Here is a 27049-nt window from a genome sequence, read left to right as displayed (position 1 = left end):
GGAAGATATGACTTTCACAAGTTTGTTGAGACTCATAATGACATTATGAAGTGGCCATTATAAACGGAGGAACAAACTGTTGAGGTGACATGTAGGAACTCACCCTAAAATATTAGTGATGAAGAATATTTATTTTGCTTAAATTATTCCATAAAATTACACATCACACCACGAATTAATTCCTTCATTTCTTGCAGATCAACAAATTCATACTCAAGTGTCTCCTAATTGAAGAAATCATGCAGCTGAATAATAATGTGACTGAGTTCATTCTGCTTGGGTTGACCCAGGATCCTGTTAGAAAGAAAATTGTGTTTGTCACTTTCTTGCTTTTCTATTTGGGGACGTTGCTGGGTAACCTTCTGATTATTACTACTATCAAGACCAGTCAGACACTCGGGAGTCCAATGTACTTCTTCCTTTTCCATCTGTCTTTATCTGACACCTGCTTCTGTACTACCATAGCTCCTAGAATGATTGTGGATGCCCTTTTGAGGAAGACCACTATTTCTTTCAATGAATGCATAATACAAGTCTTTTCATTCCATTTCTTTGGCTGCCTAGAGATTTTCATCCTTATCCTCATGGCTGCTGACCGCTATGTGGCCATCTGTAAGCCCCTGCACTACACAACCATCATGAGTCGAAAGGTCTGTGCTGTGCTGATGGCTATGGCCTGGGTGGGGTCCTGTGTGCATTCTTTAGCTCAGATTTGTCTTGCCTTGAGTTTGCCTTTCTGTGGTCCCAATGTGATTGATCACTATTTTTGTGACTTGCAGCCCTTGTTGAAACTTGCCTGTGCAGACACCTATGTGGTCAACCTACTGTTGGTGTCCAATAGTGGGGCCATTTGTACAGTGAGTTTTGTCATGTTGATGTGCTCCTATGTTATCATCTTGTATTCTCTGAGGAACCACAGTGCTGAAGGGAGGAGAAAAGCCTTCTCCACTTGCATCTCCCACATCATTGTGGTCATCTTTTTCTTTGGTCCTTGCATATTTATATATACACGCCCTGCAACAACCTTCCCCATGGATAAGATGATAGCTGTGTTTTATACACTTGGAACACCTTTGATCAATCCTCTGATTTACACATTGAGGAATGCAGAGGTCAAAGATGCCATGAGGAAGTTATGGAGGAAGAAGTTGATTTCAGATGACAAAAGATGAATTGGTGTTTCAATTTTTTCTTCATAGTTCAGATTCACCTAGAAGCCCGTTGAGAATCTTATCTTTTTATTGTGGTGTTAACATCATTAGAGGACATGAGAATTCATTCCTTCAAGAATGAACATGTACACTGATTAGTGGTGAGTCATTTTAATGTACAGAAGGGACAGCACCAGGTACAAACAACCATGTCAAGACACACGCCTTAGATGTTCACTGTTGTGTCTCTGCCTCTCTTGGCTGCCTGGCATCACTGTGGTTTTGACCTACTGTTTTCCCTGCCCTTCTTGATATTGACTTTTCTTGTTCTCTGTTTACAAGTTATGTTTTATATGTTTATATCCACAACCTGACAGGCATTTCCTCCTTCAAATGACTTCCTTTGTATTAGACACTTCAGTCGCATCATGCCTGATTATGGAGCTTCAACTTGGTTGTTCTTGGTTGACTGAGCAGGAAGCACCAGATTCAAATGATTGTAAAATCCTCATGTTTTAAGGGACAATCTATTAGCTAGGTAATTTCCTTTTGTTACTTGGGGTCATACTTCAAATTCTTCTCATATTTATTTAGATTCTTCTAGAAGAGTGGCAGAAAATAGTGTAAATATTTACCTTTCTGAAGGAATATTTTACCTTGGGATAGTTGGATAGTTGGAGTGGTACTTGTTGTATTCTTTTTTTTTTCCCATTTTATTTATTTTTTCAGCGTAACAGTATTCATTCTTTTTGCACAACACCCAGTGCTCCATGTAAAACGTGCCCTCCCCATTACCCACCACCTGTTCCCCCAACCTCCCACCCCTGACCCTTCAAAACCCTCAGGTTGTTTTTCAGAGTCCATAATAAAAGCTTTTTCCTTCTACAATGAGCACTTCTAATTTGGGGGAAACATTAAGTTTTTCTTCAGTCATATAATAATTTATTTGCACTTTTGGGTTATTATGACTGTAGCATACATGTCCCAAATTAAGAAGATATATTCATGTGGGCTATAAGTAAAACATAGAAGCAACCAATGGTTGAAATAGGGAATTTGAATTTAATAATCGATAAAGAATGTTAAATCTCAGAAGAGGTTTTTTTTTTTTTGGCCTTGAAACAGAAATAGTTACATCACATGTATGAATTATCTTAGTGAGTTTTAAGAGAATCTAGAAAAGACGGTAACTTGAGAGAGACACAGATATTTGTATAAAGTCTGCATTTTGCCAGTGGATAGGGATATCACATTTTGTCACCATCCATCAGCATTGCAGTATTGAGTTACATGATCACTAAGAATCTTTCAGTTTTAACCTATTTTATAATTTGTATTTTTATCTATATAGAATATTTAACGTATTTTTGTTTTCTTGAACATATTTTTTATTTACAAATTACTAAATTACATCAAAATTGCTAAGTTTGTATTAACTTTATTGTACTGGGAACATTAAAACATCTTAGCTTGAGGTGTACCTGGCTAGCTCAGTTAGTAAAGCATGTGACTCTTCATCTCAGTGTCATGAGTTTAAGACTCATGCTGTCTGTGGAAGCTACTTAAAATAAAAATAAAAAAAAAGAAAGAACTTCTTAGCTTGGAAAGAAAAAATCATCTATTTTTCTGTGTGGGAATAGAATGCCATGATTCCACAATAAACACTAGGGACATATACACGTCAATTTCTTTTGGATTCAGAATTTATCTATCTCAAGCAGTTTATCATTGATCATAGTTGCTGATTTTCCTCTTGCAAGGGTCACACGTCACTAGATCTTTGTTGGGAGAGTTTTAGTTGAAGTCTTCTTCTATTTCAAGACAAGGCATGTATGAAAAGGGGAGTATGTTGGATCTCATTTAGGTACCTCCCCAGAGACACTATATTCAAAATGTCTCCTGGGTATGCTTCTGAAATGGAATCCCTGTGGTTGCAGTAACCATGTCTGTTGCCAATAGAGATTGATATAATTTCAGATAGGGGAAGTGTAGGACTCTAATATCTAAAGTAGACATATTTGTGTGGGTAAGAGAGAGAAAACCATGAACTCGCAGATGAACTTGCAACCTTGTGGTTGTCATAAGTAACTCCCTCTCCCTTTAAAGAGGGCAACAACAGTCTTCCCTTGCCTAGATACCTTGTGATTATCTCATTTGAATAAGTTGTCAGACAATGATATTTGGTCTCTTCTTGAGATTCCTCCCACACCCTTCTCTGCTTCCAAATATTTAACCAGGTGCAAGCCACAAGGAAGCCCAAGCAGGAAAGTCCAGCCTTGCTCTGGAGAACATGTCATACATGAAAGAACTGTAGGATTACAGTTGGCCACAACATGCAAGTTTGACCTGTGGGAGTCCTTAATGGTAGGGGTGTTTTCAGTGTGGTAAACTGAAGTTTAGAGTTGAGGTCTACGTTGATCAACTTTTTCTGCAGACCCACGTCATTGGAGGTGCCTCATTGAATAACTATGCTGTTTGCTTTAGTCAAAGAACTATTTGCTAGATCTGTGGAAAAGTAGTATAAGAGAGAGCTGCCAAAAGTATGAAAGAATTGCTAGTCCATTTTTTTAAATCTTACATATTGTCATAATCTCATAGTCTGTATTTGCTCATAGTCTGTTTGCTAGTTTAGGAGTGAATGTGATTTAAAGTCAGTTCATATTCAGAGGGCTCTAAAGTAAATTACTTATAATCATTAAATCCCAAAGTTTCTAGGTAGAAAAGTGTCCCATATGGAAGTCATCAATATGTCCATATTCACATAAAACATTCAGAGAAAATAAGCTCAAATGAAAGAATCAAAACATGACATGACAGCATGACATGAGGATTGAATATAGAGTATATACATATATATGTATTATTTTTATTTTTATGCTTCTTATCATTCTTAGAAACATCTTTAATACTAGTGTTAAACACTTCACATGCATTGCAGAATGTTATAACTTCCATTACTGATACTGCATTGTTCTCAATGCATCTTGCAAGTTCTTATTTTTTTATTTTTTTAAAGATTTTATTTATTTATTTGACAGATAGAGATCACAAGTAGGCAGAGAGGCAGGCAGAGAGAGAGAGAGGAGGAAGAAACAGGCTTCCCGCTGAGCAGAGAGCCTGATGTGGGGCTCGATCCTAGGACCCTGGGATCATGACCTGAGCCGAAGGTAGAGGCTTTAACCCACTGAGCCACCCAGGCACCCAGTTCTTATTTTTTAATCACAATCATACTACAATATATTAATATAGCAAATCAACATGTTGTATACCATAAATTTACACATAATATATTAATTAAAGAAAAAAGATGTTCTTTTTAAAAGGGCTATCCTGAAGATAAATTTTGGTTCAAACTTTGGAGGAACTAAGGCAACATTGGTGAGTAGTGACAAACAATAATATGGAATTTCTCTTAGTAAAAATGTACTTACTTTAAATAATTTTGCCTACTGTTGCATGTAATAATTAAAAAAAAACCGTTACAGTTAAAAAAATCATATATCTGAACATAGAATCTTTTGACATAAAACACTTACCTAGGACTTGAAATTTTATGTTAGGAGTTAATTTGTGTGGTCAAGAAAATAATATTTTGGAGCCCTAATGTCCAGCACCTCAAAATTCGACCCTATTTAGGCATGGTATAAATGCCTGACAATTGACTTCTTTTTTTTTTTTTTTTTGAAGATTTTACTTATTTATGACAGAGAGAGCTTGCAAGTAGGGCCACTTCTACCCTGTGAGGTAGAAGCACGCTTCCTTCTGAATAGGGAGCCTGATGGGCAACTGGATTCCAGGACTCTAGGATCACAGGAACCAAAGACAGACACTTAATTGACTGAACCCCAGGATTCCTGGCTTTTTTATTAAATTTGTAAAGTACTTACACTAACCTTTGATGGCTGGATCATCCATTTCAAAGATATCTCATCTGCAATGAACACAATGTCATCTACACAACTAGGTGAGGGGTCAGGCTGACATACCAATGAAGTCCCCCATTTGGAAAGCCCTGGGGGACTTCTAAATGACTTTTGACCATTTGTGTGACTCTGTGTTTTTCTTCCTGTACTTTATATTTTAAATTCACCGTAGTGAACCCCCAAATCCTGGGTACCCCACTCTTGAACCTAATAAAGGCAGAACCTCAGATTGGTGAGCTCTTTCTGTCTCTCCCTGTCTCTCTGTACCTGTGATCAAACTGTGTGGCCCCAGGCATGTGATGTACACTCTCTGACTTGTGAGAAATAAACCTTGTTTTTTGAAGTCCCTTCATTCAACTGGGAAAAGGAGGAGAAACTGAAAAAGAACACAGGTCTCTATTTGGGGTCTCAGAACTGCAATTTGGGGAGCATGGATTTTGGTGTAACCAGAAAAATGTCCTTCTCATGCCGGGAGAGCAAGGTTTTTTGTTTGTTTGTTTGTTTTAAGAGAAAAAAGAAAGGAGAAATCACATGATTTAGATAAAGAAGAGAGAGAGAGAGAGAGAAAGCCTTCATTTGGTACTGACAGATGGAACTGCTTTTTGATTACCTTTTCCTTCTCTCTTTTTTCTTCTTTCTTTCTTTCTGAGAGAGAGGGCAGGGAGATGGGGCAGATCAGAGAAAGAAGGAAGAGAGTCCCAAGCAGGCTCCACACTCAGCACAAAGCTGGATCTCACAACACTGAGATAATACCCTAAGCTGAAATCACGAGTCTCACACCTAACCCACTGAGCCACCCAAGCACCCCACTTTTAATTACTATTGATTATTCTACTGATGCTGTCAAACAAAACTATTCCTGGTATGCACTAGTTAATGTTTCTGTTCTCATGAAGTTCTTATTAATAGTTTTATGGTCTAAATGATAGTTGTTCTGTTTACAAGTTTTTCTGCTTGTAAAAAACAATTAGTGTTCTGGCCCAGTTCAAGAGTTTATTCCTTAGAAAGGAGAATGGGACATCAAGATGGAGTCTCTTGTCTCCAAAAATTTCCTAGCTGGAAAGGGGAAGGGGTGGGGAGTGTAAGCTCTTAGCTCCCAGAGGGCTTTGCATGTGGACCCTCTGTCTTCAAAGCCAGGGATGGTGCCTTTTAGTCTAATTGTACTTTGAATCTCTCTTACTTACTCTTCTGTTACCAGTCAGGAAAAATTCTTTTCTTCTAGAGAACTTATGGGATTAGATGGGATCAAACACATAACTCAAAGTTAGCATACCAATAACCTTAATTACATTGTTGAAATCCCTTTAGACATGTAATTATACATTTAATATATTCTATATTTTCATATTTCCAGTTCCCAGGACTAGGGCAGGAAATCCTGAGGGACGTTTGGAATTATGTCTACCACAGTGTAAAAGGAAGTTTGGAAAAATCATAGCTTTAACCCAAGAACAAGAGAATGCATATCTCAATATGTATAAAATGAGGATAGTTCTATCCCTATTAAATATGCCACTTTTGCATCCTCTTTGAAATGTTATCCATGTGGAAAATAGGACAATCCCTTATGTGTGGAATCAAGTCTTAGAGGAAGTATAAGTAACATTTTATATTAACTTAATCCTTGAATCCAACTAAATGTATGATCATCAAGTAGCTTACACAATCAGTTCAGCTATAACAAACTGTCTATATTCATGAACACATCCATGTCATGGATGAGGGCCTGGAGTGTAGAATTTATATTTCAGTGTCACAGAGTTTTGTGCAGTGAGCTGTTGTCTTATTTTGTCCTTGAGTATCAATGACTTCAGTCAAAAGGTTGTGATTGAAATGCTTTGTCCTGGAGATATTTCCAAGTTTTCCTTGTAAATTGTGCCATGAAGTTTCTAATAATAATAGCGAATAATAGCAATAACACTAATTAAAATAATAATATTGATTACATATTACTGATGTATGATAATGTAATTATAGTTACAGGGGAAGAATCTAAATTCCAGTGAGATAAGTGTCTTACCCAAAGTCACATTGCCCATGAAAGGTACACCTGGGATTTAAAGTCAGACTCTCTGGCTTCAATGTCTGAGGTGGTAACATGAATCATCCTGGATATCTGGTAAATGCATCTCACATAAAATTGCCTCTTCTACTAAATGCTTAAGCTGCATATCTAATTAGATTTTGACACTGTTGCTACGGTGCATCGTTCAGCCATCTTCCTGTTTCCATTAGTATGTACACAGTCCTCCTTGCAGTATTTCTGACATCAAAAGCACAGAAATTAAATTATTTAGGCAATGAAACAGAATTATAACTGTATTATAATAAAACATGGAAAATAAATCTTTTTTTTTTAAGATTTTACTTATTTATTCATTTGACAGACAGATATCACAAGTAGGCAGAGAGGCAGGTAGAGAGAGAGAGGAGGAAGCAGGCTCCCTGCCAAGCAGAGAGCCCGATGTGGGGCTCGAACCCAGGACCCTGGGATCATGACCTGAGCTGAAGGCAGAGGCTTTAACCCACTGAGCCACCCAGGCGCCCGAAAAATAAATCTTTTAAATTGTGTTACTTTGCCATCATCAAATAATCAAAACTATTAAAATTACCTTAGTAATTTATTTTGTTGGTACAATTGAAGTTCTACTATGAGTGGACTATATAATTTGGAAAATAAAAGTATGTATCCTAAGTACTACAACTCAAAGTTTATATGTAATTTTGGAATATGCAGCACATTATTTTATTATTTCAATAAAAATTCAGACACACTTATTAAGACCTTACTCTGTGTAAAGTGTGGAAATAATAGTCACGATCATTGTAGGGTCAGTAAAGTATCTTAGCAAGGTTGAATTCTACTATACTAGTTACTAGCTGCTGAGTCTTGTCAATTATATCTTTGTGTCTCTGTGGAAATATTAATATAATCTCATGGGGTCAGTATGTTCATTAAATTTTAAAATCCCTTTAAAGTCCTTAGCATATTATAATGATTTTTCACTTACTGTTGTTACACTTGCCATGATCAAAGTTTAAATTATTAAATACAGTCTGAGGAACAATAGATCCTATTTTCATTGAGTTAATAGTCTATTGAGAAAGTGAGAGAAGAACACCAATATTTAAAAAGACGCACAAAACCCCCAAACCAAAATGAAAAAAACCTTCAAATGACCCATGAAATGGAAGTCAAATGATCTGGTGAAATTAGGTATTTCGAGTGTAATGGGATGATTTGGGGCATGGAATTAGGTCTCAGAGAGGTGATATAAAGAGGATAAGCTTTGCAGGGGCGCCTGGGTGGCTCAGTTGGTTAAGCCTCTGCCTTTGGCTCAGGTCGTGATCTCGGGGTCCTGGGATCCAGCCCCGCATCAGGCTCTCTGCTCAGCGGGGAGCCTGCTTCCTCCTCTCTCTCTGCCTGCCTCTCTGACTACTTGTGATCTCTCTCTCTCTCTATCAAATAAATAAATAAAATATTTAAAAACAAACAAAACAAAGAGGATAAGCTTTGTGAGAATGGGGACATTAAAGTTTGATCTTAATTATTATAAAAAGCCAAATACCTTCAATATTAATAATTAATTAGCTTTGATAATGGAAGCAGTAGAAGGCCTATAATAAATATAATGGGTGCTTTAGGGCTTATTCCTTGTGTAGAGAAGAGTAAGGCCACTTTAAAAATTGTATCACTGACCATGGAAATTGTATTTGATACTTAACATCATATATTTTATATTTGAAACAACCTAAAAAAAAACTATTTTCAAAAGCACATTTGAAAAACCAAAGCAAAAGCAAATTAAAATCACCAGTTTATTTTTACTAGCCTTGTTCAAGAATTCCCGTAAGGATTGCCATTGGCAGGTCCAGTTCTCACCTGCATCCAGTGCCTTTATATACTCTTCCTGACTATTCCCCTGTAGCTTCCCCAGGAGACTCCGACCCTGCACATTTAGGGAAGTAGACCTTGAAGCTCCTTATTGCACCAAAGGGGAAAACAAGGCAAGATACAAAGGGCCAGATGCAGTTGAGATTTTCCTTCCAGTTTTATTATACACTTCTCATTCTGGTTCTGAGTTATCAGTTAGTTTTTAAGACATATTTATTTTCTTTTATTATTATTTTTTATTTTTTGTAATTTCATGTTTTTATTTATATTTCAGTTCACATATAGTGTAATATTAGTTTCAGGAGTAGAATTCAGTGATTCATTACATTTTAAATATAATTTGAAAACTGCTTACAAAGTATCAGAATTTTTCCATTACTTTTTTTGTCCTAAAAGATATATTTATGTTTTGACTTTGAAGATTTTTTTAATTTGTTATCATGAGTTCAAGAAGACAAGGATATCCCTTTCAATATTAATTGGAATTGGCTGATACTAAAAATGTGAGTTCTTCTATATATATCTTTTTCCTTTTCCATCTTTTCTTTATTCTTACATTTTCTATTTTTGCATGGGTGAGCCTATGTGATCTCTTTGAGCAGCTATAGAATAAGCCATCCTTATTCATTTGTTTAATAAAGTAATTTTTTGCATAAATATAATTCATGAAATATATCTCCTTGCTAACAATTTCTTTTATGACTTTTAGGCTTCTTTTTTAAAAGATTTTGTTTATTTATTTGACAGGGAGAGATCATATGTAGGCAGAGAGGCAGGCAGAGTGAGAGGGGGAAGCAGGCTCCCCACTGAGCAGAGAGCCCAATGCCGGGTTTGATCCGAGGACCCTCGGGTCATGACCTGAGCTGAAAGCAGAGGCTTTAATCCACTGAGTCACCCAAGCGCCCCAACTTTTAGGCTTCTAATTCATGTAACTATTTTACATTTTAATAGTTTACAAAACATCTTTAAAAGGTCTATTATAATAAAAAAATGAAAAAATGGGAATGCTACTTTGAATTCCTGGTCTCAAACATGGGACTCTCTAGCTCTCAGGTTATGAAGTTCAAAGATATTGTGGAATGTTGTGTACTCTACTTTGGAAGTAAAGGAATGATAAAAAAACAAAAGTTTGAAAAATATCAAATAATTGAATAAGAAAAGCAATAAGTTATAAAGATAATAAGAGAATGATGGGAAATTAATTGATAATTTTGATAAACTTGTAAATGAGTTACTAAATCACTTGATTAAAAAAAATAGTTCTTTGTAAGTGGAAGGATCCATGAAAACTACAATTCCTTATTTTTCTTAAGAGGAAATAGATACCAATGGATTTGAGGAACTTTTTCCTAAATCCCCTAATCAGAGAGTGGCAGACCAGTACAAGAACCTCCATTTCTTGCCTCACAGTGCCACAGGTCTGTAATACTGAGCAATAATTCCTGATATTTGAAATGAACATGGATTATATGGAGGAAATTTTCAGTGACCACAGGTAGAGAAGTTCAAATTATATAATTGATGACAATTTTTTAGCAAAGATCTGCTTTATATTAAAATGTTAAAAAACCTGCAGAAAACTAGAAAGTGACCTAACTAAAATAGAGGGATAAAATAATTATTTCATTGAAGTGTTTCATTCACTTATTCTAAATAATAAGAGAGAGATTATCTTTTGTAAGGTATTGAAGGTCTTTATGAATAATTTTTTTCTTTGATTTCAATTCTTTCGTCTGTGAAATGGGAAATCCTGTGTCCTCTCACAAGTCTTGGTCATTAGTTTGGGATTTTCAATAGTGGTTAGCTGTCAAAATAATTTTATAACTTCTGTAGGAATCTATATTCAGTGGCATGTCAAACTCATTGAAGAAAATTTATTCTAAGAGCTCCCTTTGTCTTATAAACTATTAACATTTATAGAATATTAGACACTTTAAATTAATGAGTTCATAGTTAATTCTTATGATGTATTATATGCACATATCTGTAGCTAAATGTTTTGTATGAAAATTTTAATTCAATTCCCACTAGAATCCTATGTGATAAGGACTATTATCACCTTTCTGCAGATGAAAAAACAAGGCTCAGAGGGTCTCCCTCTATGGTGTAGATTTTCTTAATGAACTTGTTGCAGCAAAGATGAAGATTGCAGGTAATTGGAAGTTTAAAAATGACAGCATTTCTATGAGTCCATATATATTGGAGGTTGTTAACCTTTTGCGTAGTATATCCTAGTATTCAGCAATCTGTGTTGCAAATTTGTTGTTTCCTTCTGTTAAAATGAAAATAAGAGCTAGAGTTGGTTCAGGAAAACAAGGAACCATGAAAAAGAGCAAATTATGAACTTTAGTCCTCAGTAATAATAGCTAGAGATTTAACAAATCACCTTGAAATTTCTTTAAATCCTATCAGGATTATAAAAATATGACTAGATGTACTAAGTTTACTTAATTCCAGTAAAGGTTCACTTTTTATTCTACTTCATTTCATTTCTTATATTTTATGCTCTCCTTAAACCATTTAATAAAATAATGAGTTTTAAAATTAACTTTAATTACAGAAGTAATAGTGAAATTTAATACTTTAATAAAGAAATTAAAATATTGAATAATTCTAAAATCCCCTTTGGTCATCACCTCCTTATTTCTGAGAAGTAAATTTTCCTTTTGTACTTTTTTCTATTAATTTATTAGCTTCTCATAGAAACTACATGGTATTCTGGAGCTGTAATCTTTTTATTTAACATGCATTTTATTAAGCTGTGATTATTTTTGTACACTTTATTATGTTTTCCACAATAAAGTATTTCTCAGTGATTTAAATCATGGTAGGTGTCTCCTAGGGATTGAACATTTAAATTTGTTTAATTTTCCATAATGAGAACATACCACCCTTTATTTCCATTCTATTGTCAGGTTTTAGATCATTTCTATTTTCCAAATTTGATTGAGTCTCTGAGGAATATCCTTTTGTATGTTTTCTGCGGTAGTTTGCTTGATCACTAATCAAACTTGTAAATGACAATATTTTAAATTTTATTTTTATGAAGTCATTGAGTGGGAATATAGCATCTCATTGTTGTTGAATCTGCATTTCCCTGATTCTAATGAGGTTGAATATTTTGATATGCACTTTAAAACAGCTGTGACTTCCTTTCTGTGTATTGCCTTGACAAACATTTTGCTTTGTAGAAAATTGAACTATTTTTCTTTATGTGATTGATTCACAGGGTTTATAAATATTTACTCCCATTTGTCACTTTTAAAAAAATATGTGGTTTATGTGAAATTTTGTCATAAAGAAGATTTTAAAATAAATTTTTAAATATTTTTTTGAATTTAGCTTTTGTGCTTTGCTTAAAATAATGTTCCTACATAAGATAGAAACCCATTCTAATTATATCTCAAATTTTTAATTTTTGTTCAATACATTTGTATACTTCTCCAAACTGGATTATAACTTTTTGTGCCTTGTGAGGTATATTGTTTTCAGCAAGCGATTCAAGGTCCTAACATCAGTTACTAAAGTTCACATCAATTCGAATTCCCTGGAATGAATGAATATATATCTATATATGGATATATATATATATATATATATATATGATTTGAAGACAATCATTCATATACATATATATGTATATATATTCAAATCCAACAATCTGTCTTTACCTACAACTTTGTTTTAAAAGATTTTCTTTTGAGAGAAAGAGAGAGAAAGCAAGAGCAAGAGGGACTGAAGAAGAAGGAGAGAAAAACTCAAGCTGCATCTGCACTGAGTGTGGAGCCCAACACTGGGTTCAACCTCACAACCCTGAGATTATGACACGAGAGCCAAAATCAAGACTGGGATGCTTAACCTACTGAGCTACCCAGGTAACCCTACCTACAGCTTTTTAATTACCATAGCTTTATAATATACTTCAATTCTGGGAGATACGTCTATTCTCTTTGTTCTTGCTTGAAAAAGTTAGCTTAACTACTCTGCATTTTAATTCTTTTTTTAATTAACATATAATGATTTGTTTGTTTCAGGGGTACAGGTCTATGATTCATCAGTCTGACAGCATAACATATACCCTACCAATGTCCTTCAGTTAGACACCTCCCACCCCCTTCCACTCCAGCAACCCTTAGTTTGTTTCCTGAGACCAAAAGTCTCTTAAGATTTGTCTAACTCTCCGGTTTCATCTTGATTCATTTTCCTCTCCCTTCCCTTATGATCCTCTGTCTTCTTTCTCAAATTCCTCAAATCAGTGAGATCATAGGATAGTTGTCCCTCTCTGATTGACTTATTTTGCTAAGCATAATACCCTCTAATTCCATCCACGTTGTTGTAAATGGCAAGATTTCATTTTTGATGGCTGCATAATATTCCACGGTGTGTGTGTGTGTGTGTGTGTGTGTGTGAATATATGTTTACAGAAAAAATACATATATATACACAGAAGATATATATATACACATTATATATTCTTTTTTGTTTGTTTGTTTTGTTATTTGTTTTTTGTTTTTTGTTAGATTTTTTTTTATTTATTTATTTGACAGAGAGAGATCACAAGTAGGCAGAGAGGCAGGCAGAGAGAGAGGAGGAAGCAGGCTCCCTGCCGAGGAGAGCCCGATGTGGGGCTCGATCCCAGAACCCTGGGATCATGACCTGAGCCGAAGGCAGAGGCATTAACCCACTGAGCCACCCAGGCGCCCCACATTATATATTCTATATATATACACAGAATATACATACATACACACATATATACACACACAAACACACACACATATAATCACATTTTCTTTATTGCTTCATCTGTTGGTGGACATATAGACTCTATCCCTAGTTTGACTATTGTGGACATTGCTGCTTTAAATATTGGAATTTTGACTCAGAATTGCATGTGCCCCTTCAGATCACTACATTTATATCTTTGGGGTAAATACCCAGTAGTGCAATTTCTGAGTCATAGGGTAGCTCTATTTCAACTTTTTGAGGAACTTCTGTACTGTTTTCCAGAGTGGCTGCACCAGCCTGAATTCCCACCAGCAGTAGGACTTGTTAATTTTAACCATTCTCACTAGTATGAATGGTATCTCACTGTGGTTTTTGATTTTTATTTCCCTGATGCTGAGTGATGTTAAGCACTTTTTCGTGTATCTGTTGGCCATTTGGATGTCTTCTTTGGAGAAATGTATGTGTTCATGTCTTCTGCCTATTTCTTGATTAGATTATTTGTTCTTTGGGTATTGTGTTTGATAAGTTCTTTATAGGTTTTGGATGCTAGCCCTTTATCTGATATGCAATTTGCAAATATCTTCCCCCATTCTGTTGGTTGCATCTTTTTTTTTTTCCTTGACTGTTTCACTTGCTGTGCAGAAGTTTTGATCTTGATGAAGTCCTGATAGTTCATTTTTGCCCTTGCTTCCCTTGCCTTTGGCAATATGTCTAGAAGAACTTGCTGTGGCTAAGGTTGAAGAGATTACTGCCTGTGATCTCAAGGATTTTGATGGATTTCTCTTTCACATTTAGGTCTTTCATCCATTTTAAGTTTATTCTTGTACATGGTATAAGGAAATGATCCAGTTTAATTTTTCTGTATGCAGCTGTCCAATTTTCCAAACATCCTTTGTTGAAGAGCCTGTCATTTTCCAGTAGGTATTTTTTTCCTGCTTTGTTGAAGATTAGTTGACCATAGAGTTGAGGGTCCATTTCTGGACTCTCTATTCTGTTCCATTGATCTATGTGTCTGTTTTTCTGCTGGTACCAAATTATCCTGATGATTACAGTTTTGCAATAGAGCTTGAAGTCTGGAAATGTGATGCTGTCAGCTTTTTTTTTTTTTTCTTTTTCAACATTCCTCTGGATATTAGGGTCTTTTCTGGTTCCATACAAATTTTAGGATTATTTGTTCCATTTCTTCAGAAAAAAAAATGTTGATGGTGTTTGTGTTTTGTTTTTTTTTTGTTTTTTTTTAAAGATTTATTTATTTATTTGACAGAGAGAGATCACAAGTAGGCAGAGAGGCAGGCAGAGAGAGAGGAGGAAGCAGGCTCCCTGCCGAGCAGAGAGCCCGATGCGGGGCTCGATCCCAGAACCCTGGGATCATGACCTGAGCCGAAGGCAGAGGCATTAACCCATTGAGCCACCCAGGCGCCCCAAAGTTGATGGGGTTTGTATAGGGATTGCATTAAAAGTGTAGATTGCTTTAGGTAGCATAGAAATCTTCACAATATTTGTTCTTCCAATCCATGAGCATAGAACATTTATCCATTTCTTTGTGTCTTTCAGAATATCTTTCATGAATATTCTGCAGTTTTCTGAGTATACATTCTTTGCATCTTTGATTAGGTTTATTCTGAATATCTTATGGTTTTGGGTACAATTGTAAATGATATCAACTCTTTAATTTCTCTTTCTTCTATCTTGTGATGTAAAGAAATGCAACTGATTTCTGTGCATTAATTTTATATCTTGAGACTTTACTGTATTCCTGTATGAGTTCTAGCAGTTTTGGGGTGCAGTCTTTTGGGAATGCCACATAAACTATCATATCATCTGCAAAGGGTGAGAGTTTGACTTCTTTGCTAATTCGGATACCTTTTATTTCTTTTTGTTGTCTGATTGCTGAGGCTAGGACTTCTAGTATGTTGAATAATAGTGGTGATAGTGGACATCCCTGCCATGTTACTGACCTTAGGAGAAAAGCTCTCAGTTTTTACACATTGAGAATGATATTCCCTGTGGGTTTTCATGGATGGCTTTAAGCTTTTTCAGCATCTATTGAAAGTATCATATAGTTTTTGTTCTTTCCTTTATTAATGTATTGTATGACATTGATTGATTTACAGATGTTGAACCAATCTTGCAGCACAGGAATAAAGCCAACTTGGTCGTGGTGAATAATCCTTTTAATGTACTGTTGGATACTATTGGCCAATATTTTGGTGAGAATATTTGCATCCATGGTCATCAGAGATATTGGTCTGTAATTCTCCTTTTTGATGGGGTTTTTGTCTGGTTTTTGGAGCAAGGAAATTCTGGCCTCATAAGTTTGGAAGTTTTCTTTTCCTTTTTTTTTTTGAACAGTTTCAGGAGAATAGGTATTAATTCTTCTTTAAATGTTTGGTAGAATTCCCCTGGGAAGTGGTCTGGCCCTGGGCTCTTTTTCTTTGGAGAGTTTTGATGAGTGCTTCAATCTCCTTACTGGTTATGGGTCTGCACAGGTTTTCTCTTTCTTCCTCGTTCAGTTTTGGTAGTTTATACATTACTAGGAACACATCAGTTTCTTCCAGATTGTCTAATTTGCTGACATGGGATTATTCATATGTTCTTATAATTGTTTCTAATTTTTTGGTGTTGGTTGTGATCTCTCTTCTTTCATTCATGATTTTATTAATTTGGATTCTTTCTCTTTTCTGTTTGATAGGTCTGGCCAGGGGCTTATCAATCTTTTTTTTTTTTTTTTTTTTTTTTTGCTCTTACTCCACTTTTATTGGTCCTTCAGGATAATCACAAATCCTTACCATTGTTTCTCAATCAGAGGATGTTGACCTCAGGTTTTACTGAAACCGGGAGGATCTATTTACAGGAAAGATCGGGGCTTATCAATCTTATTAATTCTTTCAAAACCCAGCCTCTAGTTTTGTTGATCTGTTCTACTGTTCTTTTGGTTTCTATTTCTTTGATTTCTGCTCTGATCTTTATTATTTCTCTTCTCCTGCTGGGTTTAGGGTTTATTTGCTGTTCTTTATCAAGCTCCTTAAGACGTAGGTTAGGCTTTTTATTTGAGACCTTTCTTGTTTCTTGAGAAAGTCTTTTATTGCCATATACTTTCCTCTTAGGACTGCCCTTGCTGCAATCCAAAGATTTTGAACAGTTGTGTTTTCATTTGCATTTGTTTGCATGATCTTTAAATCTTCTTTACTTTCCTGGATGACCCATTCATTCTTTAGTACAATGCTCTTTAGGGTCCTTTTATTTGAGTTCTTTCCAACTTTCCTCTTGTGATTGAGTTCAAGTTTCAAAGCATTTTGGTCTGAAAATATGCAGGGCATGATCCCAATCTTTTGGGACAGGTTGAAACCTGATTTGTGACCCCGGATGTGATCTATTCTGGAGAATGTTCCATGTGCACTAGAGAAGAATGTGTGTTCTTTGGGATGGAATGTTCTGAATATATCTCTTCCATCCATCTGGTCCAGGGTGTCATTTAAGGCCTTTATTTCCTTATTGATCTCTTGCTTAGATGATCTTTACATTTCAGTGTGGGGGTGTCAAAGTCCCTACTACTACCATATTATTGTTGATTTGTTTCTTTGATTTTGTTATTTTTTGACTTACATAATTGGCTTATCCTATGTTAGGGGCATAGATATTTTAAACTGTTAGACCTTGTTGGATGGGCCCTTTAGGTATGATATAGTGTCCTTCCACATCTCTTATTATATTCTTTGGCTTAAAATCTAATTTGTCTGATATACGGATTGCTATCCCAGCTTTCTTTTGGTGTCCCATTAGAATGGTAAATTGTTTTCCACTTCCTCACTTTAAATCTGGAGGTGTCTTTGGGTCTAAAATGAGTCTCTTGCAGTTAGCACATTGATGGGTCTTGTTTCTTTATCCATTCTGATACCCGTGCCTTTTGATTGGAGCATTTAGCCCATTTACATTCAGGGTCACTATTGGAAGAGTTGAATTTAGTGCCATTGTATTACCTGTAAGGTGACTGTTACTTTATATTGTCTTTGTTCTTTTCTGGTCTATGTTACTTTGAAGCTGTCTCTTTCCTTAAAGGACCCCTTTCAATATTTCCTGTAGGTCCGGTTTGATGTTTGCAAATTCTTTTAGCGTTTGTTTTTCCTGGAAGTTTTTATTTCTCCTTGTATTTTCAATGGCAGCCTAACGATATAGAATTATTGGCTGCATATCTTTCTCATTTAGTGCTCTGAATATAACATGCCAGTCCTTTCTGGCCTACCAGGTCACTGTGGATATGTTTGCTGCCAATCTAATATTTTTACCATTGTAGGTAACAGACCTCTTGTCCTGAGCTGCTTTCATGATTTTGTCTTTGTCTCTGAGACTTGTAAGTTTTACTATTGGTTGATGGGATATTGACCTATTTTTATTGATTTTGAGAGAGTTCTCTGTCCCTCTTGTATTTTGATGCCTTTTTCCTTCCCCAAATTAGGTAAGTTCTCCACTATAATTTGCTCCAATATACCTTCTGCCCCTCTCTCTCTCTCTTCTTCTTTTGGGATCCAAATTATTCTAATTCTGCCTTATGGTATCACTTATCTTTTGAATTCTCCCCTCATGATCTAGTAATAGTTTATCTCTCTTTTTTCCTGCTTCTTTATTCTTCATCATTGGGTCTTCTATATCACTAATTCTCTCTTTTGCCTCATTTATCCTAGCAGTGACTGCCTCCACTTTTTATTACACCTCATTAATAGCCTTTTTTATTTCAACTTGGTAGATTTTAGTTGGTTTTGTTGTTGTTGTTGTGGTTGTTTTTTAGTTTCTCCAGAAATGGGTTCTCTACTATCTTCTATGCTTTTCTCAAGACCAGCTACTATCTTTATAATCATCATTCTGAACTCTAGTTCTGACGTGTTACTAATGTGCATATTGATTAGGTCCCTGGCAGTTGGTACCTTCTATTGTTCTTTTTTTTTTTGAGATACTTTTTTCCTTTTGTCATTTTTCCAAAGAAGAAGAAATGAATGCAAGAACAAAATACTAAAAGGGTGACAATGGCCCCAGAAAAATATACACCGAAAAAATCAGAAGAGACTCATAACCAGGGGAAAAGAAAGGAAAAAAAAATACACACACACACACACACACACACACACACACACACACATCTGGCTGGTGAATAGAATAGAGCCACATACTAGATTTTGGATGTATTTGGTCTGTTATAAGAAAGTGCCTCCCAAAATTTTAAAGAAAGGAAATATATATATACACACAAAAATAAGGGTAAATAGGGTAAATAAGATGAAGGGATAGAATATGACTGTAAAGATAAAAATTAAAAACAATAAGAAGGAATGATTAGAAGTCGGTTGCAAAATGAAAGGAAAAAATTAAAAGAAAAAAAAAAGTGGGAGGAAGGTGAGAGAGCTTGTAACCAGATGGAAGACTAGAACAAAGCCATACACTAGATTTAAGGTGTATTTTGGTATGTTAGAAGAAACTGTATCCCGAAATTTTAAGAAAGAAAAAAAATATATGGCATAAATTTAAATACAATGGAGGCATAGAATATGACTGTTGAAATGAAAATTAAAAATGGTTTTAAAAAAGATACTAATAAGATGGCAAAAATAGGAAAAAGGAAACTTAAAAAAAATAAAAGGAAAGATGAAAACTAAAATTAATACAATTTACTTTGAAAGACTAAAGATTCATGGGGAAAAAAAAAGCCATAAATTCTTTGTGCTGTACTCCCCTAGTGCTATAGCTTTGCAGTTCTCATTGATCAGTTAACTTATTCTTGAATGGGTGTTCTTGCTGGTCTTCTAGAGGAGGAGTCTCTAGCAGTGATTCTCAAGTGTCTTTTCCCCAGGCAGAGTTGCACCACCCTTGCTAGGTGCCAGGCTAAATAATCTTCTTGGCTTTGCTCTCAGTAGATTGTGTTCCCTGAAGTGTTTCCATAGCTTTAGAGGATGAAAATGAAAATGGTGTCCTCCAAATATCTGGCCTGGAGCAGCTGAGAGCTCAGGGCCCCACTCCACCATGAGTCCTCAGAGAAAAGCAATCAATCACTCCTGTCTCCCTGGTCTGTGCCTGCTCTCCTTCCTCACCTGGCCTGTGACTATTTCTATCTCTGGCATATGGCCCTGTTTGGAGTCTCCAAACCCAGCAGATTCCTGCAGTGCACTCCAGTGCTGCTCCTCCTGGGAGATCCCCTCAGATTTGCCCCTTGTGTGGTCCCTGATAAAAGAGCAGTGGCCTGACTGTGCTGGGGATCACGGTTTAAGGTAACCCTGAGCTGAAAGCCCACTCCTTGTCTCTGTCTTTGCAGCCAACTTCCCTGCTCTGATCCCTGGGAGCTCTGCTAACTCAGGTACTCTTAGTCTTTTGGTGATCTGAGGGTCCTGAGACCACACTGCCCCAGTGAGGGCTCCACCTGTGCCCCACTTAGCCACTAAAGTGACATCCCTCAGCAAAGTCCACTTCTTAAAGTTCTGATTTTGTACTCAACTGCTCTATCGTTTGCTGGGAACCATCTGACAGAGGCTCCCTCTCCCCGCAATCTGTCTTCCCGTATATCTCCTCATATTTACTTCTCTGCATGGCCTATCTTCCAGAAAGTGGTAACTTTTCTGTTCATAGAGTTGCTGCTATTCTTTCCTTCAATCTTCTGTTGAGTTTGTAGGTATTCAGAATGGTTTGATAACTATCTAGCTGAAATCCTGGGACTGGACAAAATTTAGGTCTTCTACACCTCCACCGTCTTGCTCCTCCCCCTCTGAATTTTACTTCTTTCTGAATTTTGGATTCAGCTTTTCATGAAAAAGTTTGTCAGAATGTTTGTTCTAATTATTAAATATATTGATTAATTTTGCCTCTCTGAGGATGCTGTCCTACTGGGAAGCACTAGAAAGTGGGATGAAGGGATGAAAACTCCTGGATTAGGCTGGAAAGTGAACTGGGAAATTGGATCAATTACAAGAAGCCACAAATATACTATAATGCAGTACAATGGAGCACCCCTTTTCCCAAAGATCTCATCGTTGCTCAATGTTGGAGGAAAGGTGCTAAAGGCATTTTCTGAAATTGTCACCTAGAGATCTGATATTTAAAATTATGAGCTCACTGATGTCTAAAGACTTAACTGAACTTTCAGGATTCAGCACAAATTTAGTCACTGGTAAGGATGTAAATAATGAGACGGCCCTTGAAGAACAGATGACCTCAATGTTGTTGATACATACCAGAGATTTAAAAATTATTCTTAAGGTATACTACTGAAATTGCATTTCAAAATTGATCTAAGAAAGAACATTTCACCTTCTATTTATTCATCCTCTTGCACTTAGTAATTATATAATTTAATTAATTATTTGTGCAATTATTGTTAGCATATGTCTACTCCAATGAACTTTATCTACTTGTGGGTAAGACTTTATGTATTTGCACAGTGCTTTTTGTACCCTTAGCACTAATTATGATGTTTGTATCATAATGAACAATCAATATGTATTATTGAATAAATGAATGACTTTTAAAATAAATCAATAGTTTTAAAAGTTGACTGTTTCCAGTACATTAATTTTCTCCTCTACATGATCACACCCACAGAAACAATGGGACATGAAAATATCACAGAATTTATCCTCCTGGGACTTTTAAGTGATGAAGATGAAAGGATTGCCTGCTTTGTGGTGTTCTCACTTTGCTACATTGCAATTCTCTCAGGAAACCTCCTAATTCTTCTTACCATCAGTGGCAGCTGCCTACGTGAGCAGCCCATGTACTTTTTCCTGAGCTACCTGTCTTTCATGGACGTCTGCTTCACTTCCACAGTGGCCCCCAAACTGATCACAGATCTTCTGGCCCAGCAGAAGACCATCTCCTACAACAGCTGCATGGCCCAGATGTTTTATGCCCACTTCTTTGGTGCCACTGAGATCTTTATCTTGGTGGCTATGGCCTATGACCGTTATGCAGCCATCTGTAGACCCCTTCACTATATGGTCATCATGAGCAGACAGGTGTGCTATGTCCTTTTGATGGCCTCGATTCTCGGAGCTTTTCTCCATTCAATCCTGCAGGTATTGATTATTATTGAACTTCCCTTCTGTGGACCCAATCAGATAGATCACTATTTCTGTGATGTTTTCCCCTTGCTGAAGCTGGCCTGCACAGACACTAGCCTGTTGGTTATTGTGATCATTAGCACCACGGGAGTGCTGGCAATTTTGACCTTTGTTGCCTTGGTAATTTCTTACATCATCATCCTGTCCACCCTGAGGACACGCTCATCCCAGAGCTGCCGCAAAGCTCTCTCCACCTGTGGCTCACACATCACTGTTGTGTTCATGTTCTTCCTGCCCCTCATCTTCACATATGTCCCCATGGCTGATTCTGTCGGTAGTGACAAGGTTTTTGCCCTATTTTACACCATGATTGCCCCCATGTTCAACCCTCTTATCTACTCGCTGAGAAACACAGACATGAAGAATGCCATGAAGAAAATGTGGTGCCGAGACACACAGCTTGAAGAGAAATGAAGTATCTGGAGTTCAAATACTTGCCTGGATCTTGTTCTATCCCCCTAACCCTAATGTCAACAAATACAGCATGTACAGGGAGCTTTTGTGCTTTCATCAAAAACTGCAAGACGTGGGGCACCTGGGTTGCTCATTTTTTTGGGCAACCGCCTTTGGCTCAGGGATCCTGGAATCCTGGAATCAAGTCCTACATCAGGCTCCCTGCTCAGTGAGAAGTTTGTGTCTCCCTCTGACCCTCCACCTCTCATGCTCTCTCTCTTTCTCTTCTTCTCATTCTATATCTCAAATAAATAAATAAAGTATTTTTTAAAAATTGCAAGACTTAAAGTTAGATGGCCCCTCAACTACCCTCTTGCTGTTATTTTACTTTTCTGAATTTGAATAAGGGGAACAAATCACATGAACTCCAGGCCCCTTTCGGCTTTGACATTTGAGAACTTAACTCTGGTATTCTGGAACATTCTCTACTTCATGATTTTAGACATACTGGATATTATATCACTCTTATCAAGGCACACTGTAAGATTACATTGGTGTTTTTTTGTTTGTTTGGTTGTTTGTTTAAGATTTTTGTTTATTTATTTGTCAGAGAGAGACACAGTGAGAGAGGGAATACAAGCAGGGGGAGCAGGAGATGGAGAAGTAGGCTTTCTGCTGAGCAGAAAGCCCAATGTGGGGCTCCATCTCAGAACCCTGGGTTCATGAACTGAACCCAAGGCAGATGCTTAATGCCTGAGCCACCCAGGTGCCCCTATGATTACATTGTTTGACAGTTATGCCCTGCTTTAGGAAAGAGATTTTTGACTGAAAAATATATCACACACAGAGAGAAGTCCTAAGCACTGCCTTTTTTGGTGGTATCCATTGAAATAAAAGAAGAAGCAATGACAAAAATTTACTAGTATTATTAGTATGTATTTTACCTCTTTACATAAATAATGCTTTTAAAATAATGTAATGCAATGTAATTACACTATTCATACTGTCCTTATAGATGTTTTATAATTAATTCTTAGTACCCTACCGATGGTGTATTCCAGGCATTAAAATTTCAAATTAGATAATGAACATCACTTTTCAATCCTTTAAGTATAATTCCATGGTGTATTTATAACTTCATTTAAAAATCCCTTATGAGTATACAAATTGATGCTTATTGTAAATGTGGGAAATCTCCCATTCTGTAAAGGGCCCTCAGTTTAAGAAGCCACATAGCTAAGGTATGCCTGGGTTCCTCAGTTGGTGAAGTGATTAAGCATCTGACTTTGGCTCAGGTCCTAATCTCAGGGTCCTGGGATTGAGACTGTGATTTATTCCCGGTTCAGTGGGAGGCTGCTTGTCCTTCTTCCTCTCCCCCTCCCTTTCCCCATGCTCCTGCTCTCTCTCTTTGTCTCTCTCAAAAAATACATTAAATTTTATAAGAAAAGAAAAAGCCAAATAGCTGATGAGATGGATGTCCCTGCGGTGCATTTTGTTAATCCTCACTGCTCTTTATACAAACAGCATAGTTTGACATTTTGTCCCCCAACATTCATGCTATGCAAAACTCTCTTGGTTCTACTCAGAAGGACTCTCATACTAGAGCAAAACAAAGAAGGTTAGACTGAGAAGCAGATGTAACTAATTGAAAACCGGGTCATAGGCCAAGAACTGCTTTGGTGCATTGAGGTGCTCCCTTAATTTATACAAAAATACTCAAACTGTGTGAAGTGGGCCTCTGACATCATCCATGGTCACCCACTAGCATGATATGAGGAGTTAAGTCCCAGAGAATGGGTTCACCACATTTCCAAATATGAGAGGAACAGACTTGTTATTTTCTGGTGTTCTTATTCTCTTCAACACAATCCCTAGGAAGAAATTGAATTGTATTTACTTGAAGTATTATTTTCCTTTGTGAAACAGAAATCTCTTCTCTTGTTTGTTTTTTTTTTTTTTTGAGTATAGTTGATACACAATGTTGCATTAGTTTCGAGTGTATAGCCTAGTGATTCCACAGATCTCCAGGTGTTGTTGTGCTCATCACAAGTGTAGCTACCATCTGTCCCCATGCACTGCTAACATGATAACACAGACTATAGTCACTACGCTATGACTTTTATTGCTGTGATTTATTCATTCCATAACTGGAAGCCTGTTTCTTCTACTTCTCTTCAACCAATGTGCCCACGTTCCCTCTGGGAACCATCGGTTTGTTCTCTGTATTTATGAGTCTGCAGGAATCTGGGTTTTAAGATGAGGAGTACATTTACAGAAACTAGCCACAGATGATGATGATTCAGTAATAGATTTTCTCTTTCCAAAAGACCCTGACATATGTACTGCCTACAAGTTAGGAAACTTAGCACATAAAGGGAGGCCGAAAGATAACGGAGTGTATTGAAAAGGAGATAAGAAAGACAGTAGCAGATTAAATCAGGATTTTGTTTTGATGTTGATCTGGTGGCAATTACGTCCTGGTGGGATTCTCCAATTCAGAGATGTGAGGGTGAGCAGAAATGTCTATAGCTGCATGGGCTGGTGCCGAATTCTGGTGGTTTTGTTTCTGTTTGTTTGTTTGTTTGTTTTTAAATTAGTCTATTATTGATGCATATGTAGGCTGCATTCTCTGGTAATGGAATAAATTTGCTTATTGTAACAAATTTCTGTTTGTTTTTTTTCCCCAGGAAGACAGGTGTTTCAGAGTCCATGTGAACTTGGCTCTTATGTATCTTTTGTTAACACTCTTCTTATGATTTATCACTAAAGGAGAGGTGGAAAGGAAACTTACCCATGAATAATAAAGAGGTCCTTCTTTTCCAGTGTGTTATGCATGGATGAAATAGTGAAGAGGGAGGTTGGCTGCATGCTTAGGTATTTAGAATTTGTCCTTCATGTATGTATCCAAGGTTGGGTGGTATCCCTCATGCCCATTATCTCTTGCTTGGCCTTTTATATGGCTCCTTTCGAGGTACCTTACACTAGACATATTGGAGGTTTTATTGACTCAAGACTATGCCTCACTCCCCACTTCTACAGTTTGAGCATGCTATTCTTGGATCAGTCAGCTCAATAATGCTGTGTAACGAGCCACTTCAGTATTCGTAGCTTATACAACAAGCATTTCATTTTTGTTCATTTGTGTCTCTGCAAAAGGTGGGGTTTAGCTGATCTAGGGCATGTCCAGGTATGCTTCAGGCAGCTCATTGGTCCTCAGACATAAAACAGAAATGTTATCCTAGTCTTTGATGAAATTGAAAGTTTATCTTCTGGACATGTGATATTTGTCATTACCATTGGCTGTTAAGAAAGTTTAGCATTGCCTGTCTCTCTTTATACTCCAGTGCACTTGTGTGGTGGATTGTTTAAATACTGAAATGTAAAATAAAGAGTATTTTGAAGATTTGAATAAAGTAATGAGGTTACATTATACTTCAAAACAAAAATTGTCACTGTGAAAGATATGGATATATTGAACCTGTCAAAATGAGGTGTTCCTGCTGAGTTATTATAAACATGGTGAAATTCTAGAGACTCTGACATGTGACAAATGTTTTTCTCCTCTATATGTTTTTAAATGAAAAAGGCAGTGACATACAGAGGAACATGAAAACTATGCGTACATATTAAACTGAGCAGTGCAAGAAAACATGTTTAAAAATTATTTTGCTCCTCCCTGGAATAGGAATTGTGGGAGGCCGCGATAAGTCCTGAGACGAGGACCAAACCAGGCCCTGACTTGTGCCTCCTTTAAAGTCCAAGTAGCCTAACAAAAGGTTTAGGATGGAAAAGTTGAGTAGCACTGAGAAAGGGTCTGTGCTATGTGTTGTGCGCTTGCCTCTGTGATTTCCCACACGTTTACTAGTTAGATGAGAGCAATGTGGTTGGGGTCATAAATTCATAACTGGTCCTTGCTGTTCCAGCACAGCTCATGAATCACTCTCAGGTTTGTTGTTACTTCTTGTATGTTTGGAGTTACTTTGGAGTCAGTGCAGCTGGTTAAGGAATTATCTGAAGACAGAGACCACTGGCCTTGGAGAGTCTGCATTTAGACCGTGAGAAGTAGATAATGGGGAAGTCTGAAGGGTTTTTTGTGCATGTAGCAAATTCTTTTGTAATCAGTTAAAAGTAGTTAATGTTGGCTATATAATGCCTTGCTGCCTTGAATAAACTCGGCATTGGTGGAAATCATCCCCTATGCTCCTCCTGCCCCCATCTCTTTGTCTCTTTAATTTCTTTTCACCATCCTCTTACCCTTGCGTTTCCTGGTCGATTTGTCATGCGGGCCGTGGCAAGGAATATAACCACTGCTTGGAAGAGAGTGGGAGACACATTTTTATTGTTTTCCACTGGGATGTAAACTAATTTATCCATCTGGACAATGAGAAGGTTGCCATTTATTTTTGTTAATGAGGGCTCTAATCAAAGTCCTGTCTGTCATTGTATAACAGCAAGGTTGTAAAATTACAAAAAGTATAAAACTCCACTGGATGGCAGTCAGTGCTGTGATCATACGTCTATGAAATAAAATGGTATAAACCACACTCACCCCTACTGTAACTGGGGAGAATCTAGGTTCTAAAGAAATAAGTGATCTCTTCCCAGGGAACCAAGAGTAGACTCTCTGAGCTCCTCTGATTTGGATTGGCCCTGAGGACCTTGGTGAACAGGAATAAAAGTATGAAGTCATTGGTAGACACCTGAATACTATTCCATATGTCCTGCTTCTTGAGCTTTGAGAGTTATAAATCCCTCCGCTTTTACCTTTTTAAGGATTTCAGAACTTCAGTAGAACTAATGTCTCAGTAGTCAAGATTTAAGTGCAAAGAAAGAAGAAAGAGTATTGTGGAGAAAAGTTAC

General features: G+C 36.8%; 2 protein-coding genes across 2 annotated transcripts; both read left to right on the top strand.

Annotated features, from left to right (window-relative positions):
• Positions 1-239: 239 nt before the first annotated feature.
• LOC123949256 (olfactory receptor 4C16-like) lies at positions 240-1172 on the top strand. The gene has a single exon (XM_046016627.1). It carries the CDS (start codon positions 240-242, stop codon positions 1170-1172), a length of 933 nt encoding a protein of 310 aa, XP_045872583.1.
• Positions 1173-21283: 20111 nt separating this feature from the next.
• Positions 21284-22210, top strand: LOC123947961 (olfactory receptor 4P4-like). Its single transcript, XM_046014313.1, has one exon. It carries the CDS (start codon positions 21284-21286, stop codon positions 22208-22210), a length of 927 nt encoding a protein of 308 aa, XP_045870269.1.
• Positions 22211-27049: the final 4839 nt, after the last annotated feature.

The sequence above is a fragment of the Meles meles genome, chromosome 8 (assembly GCF_922984935.1).
Source record: "Meles meles chromosome 8, mMelMel3.1 paternal haplotype, whole genome shotgun sequence".
In the NCBI taxonomy this organism is placed as follows: domain Eukaryota; kingdom Metazoa; phylum Chordata; class Mammalia; order Carnivora; family Mustelidae; genus Meles; species Meles meles.
The sequence above is the reverse complement of the archived record's forward strand: the minus strand, read 5'-3'. Positions and strand labels throughout refer to the sequence as shown.

What these genes read in the sequence shown, in the direction of transcription:
- LOC123949256 (XM_046016627.1), top strand. Translation starts at nt 240, where the DNA reads ATGCAGCTGAATAATAATGTGACTGAGTTCATTCTGCTTGGGTTGACC.
- LOC123947961 (XM_046014313.1), top strand. Translation starts at nt 21,284, where the DNA reads ATGGGACATGAAAATATCACAGAATTTATCCTCCTGGGACTTTTAAGT.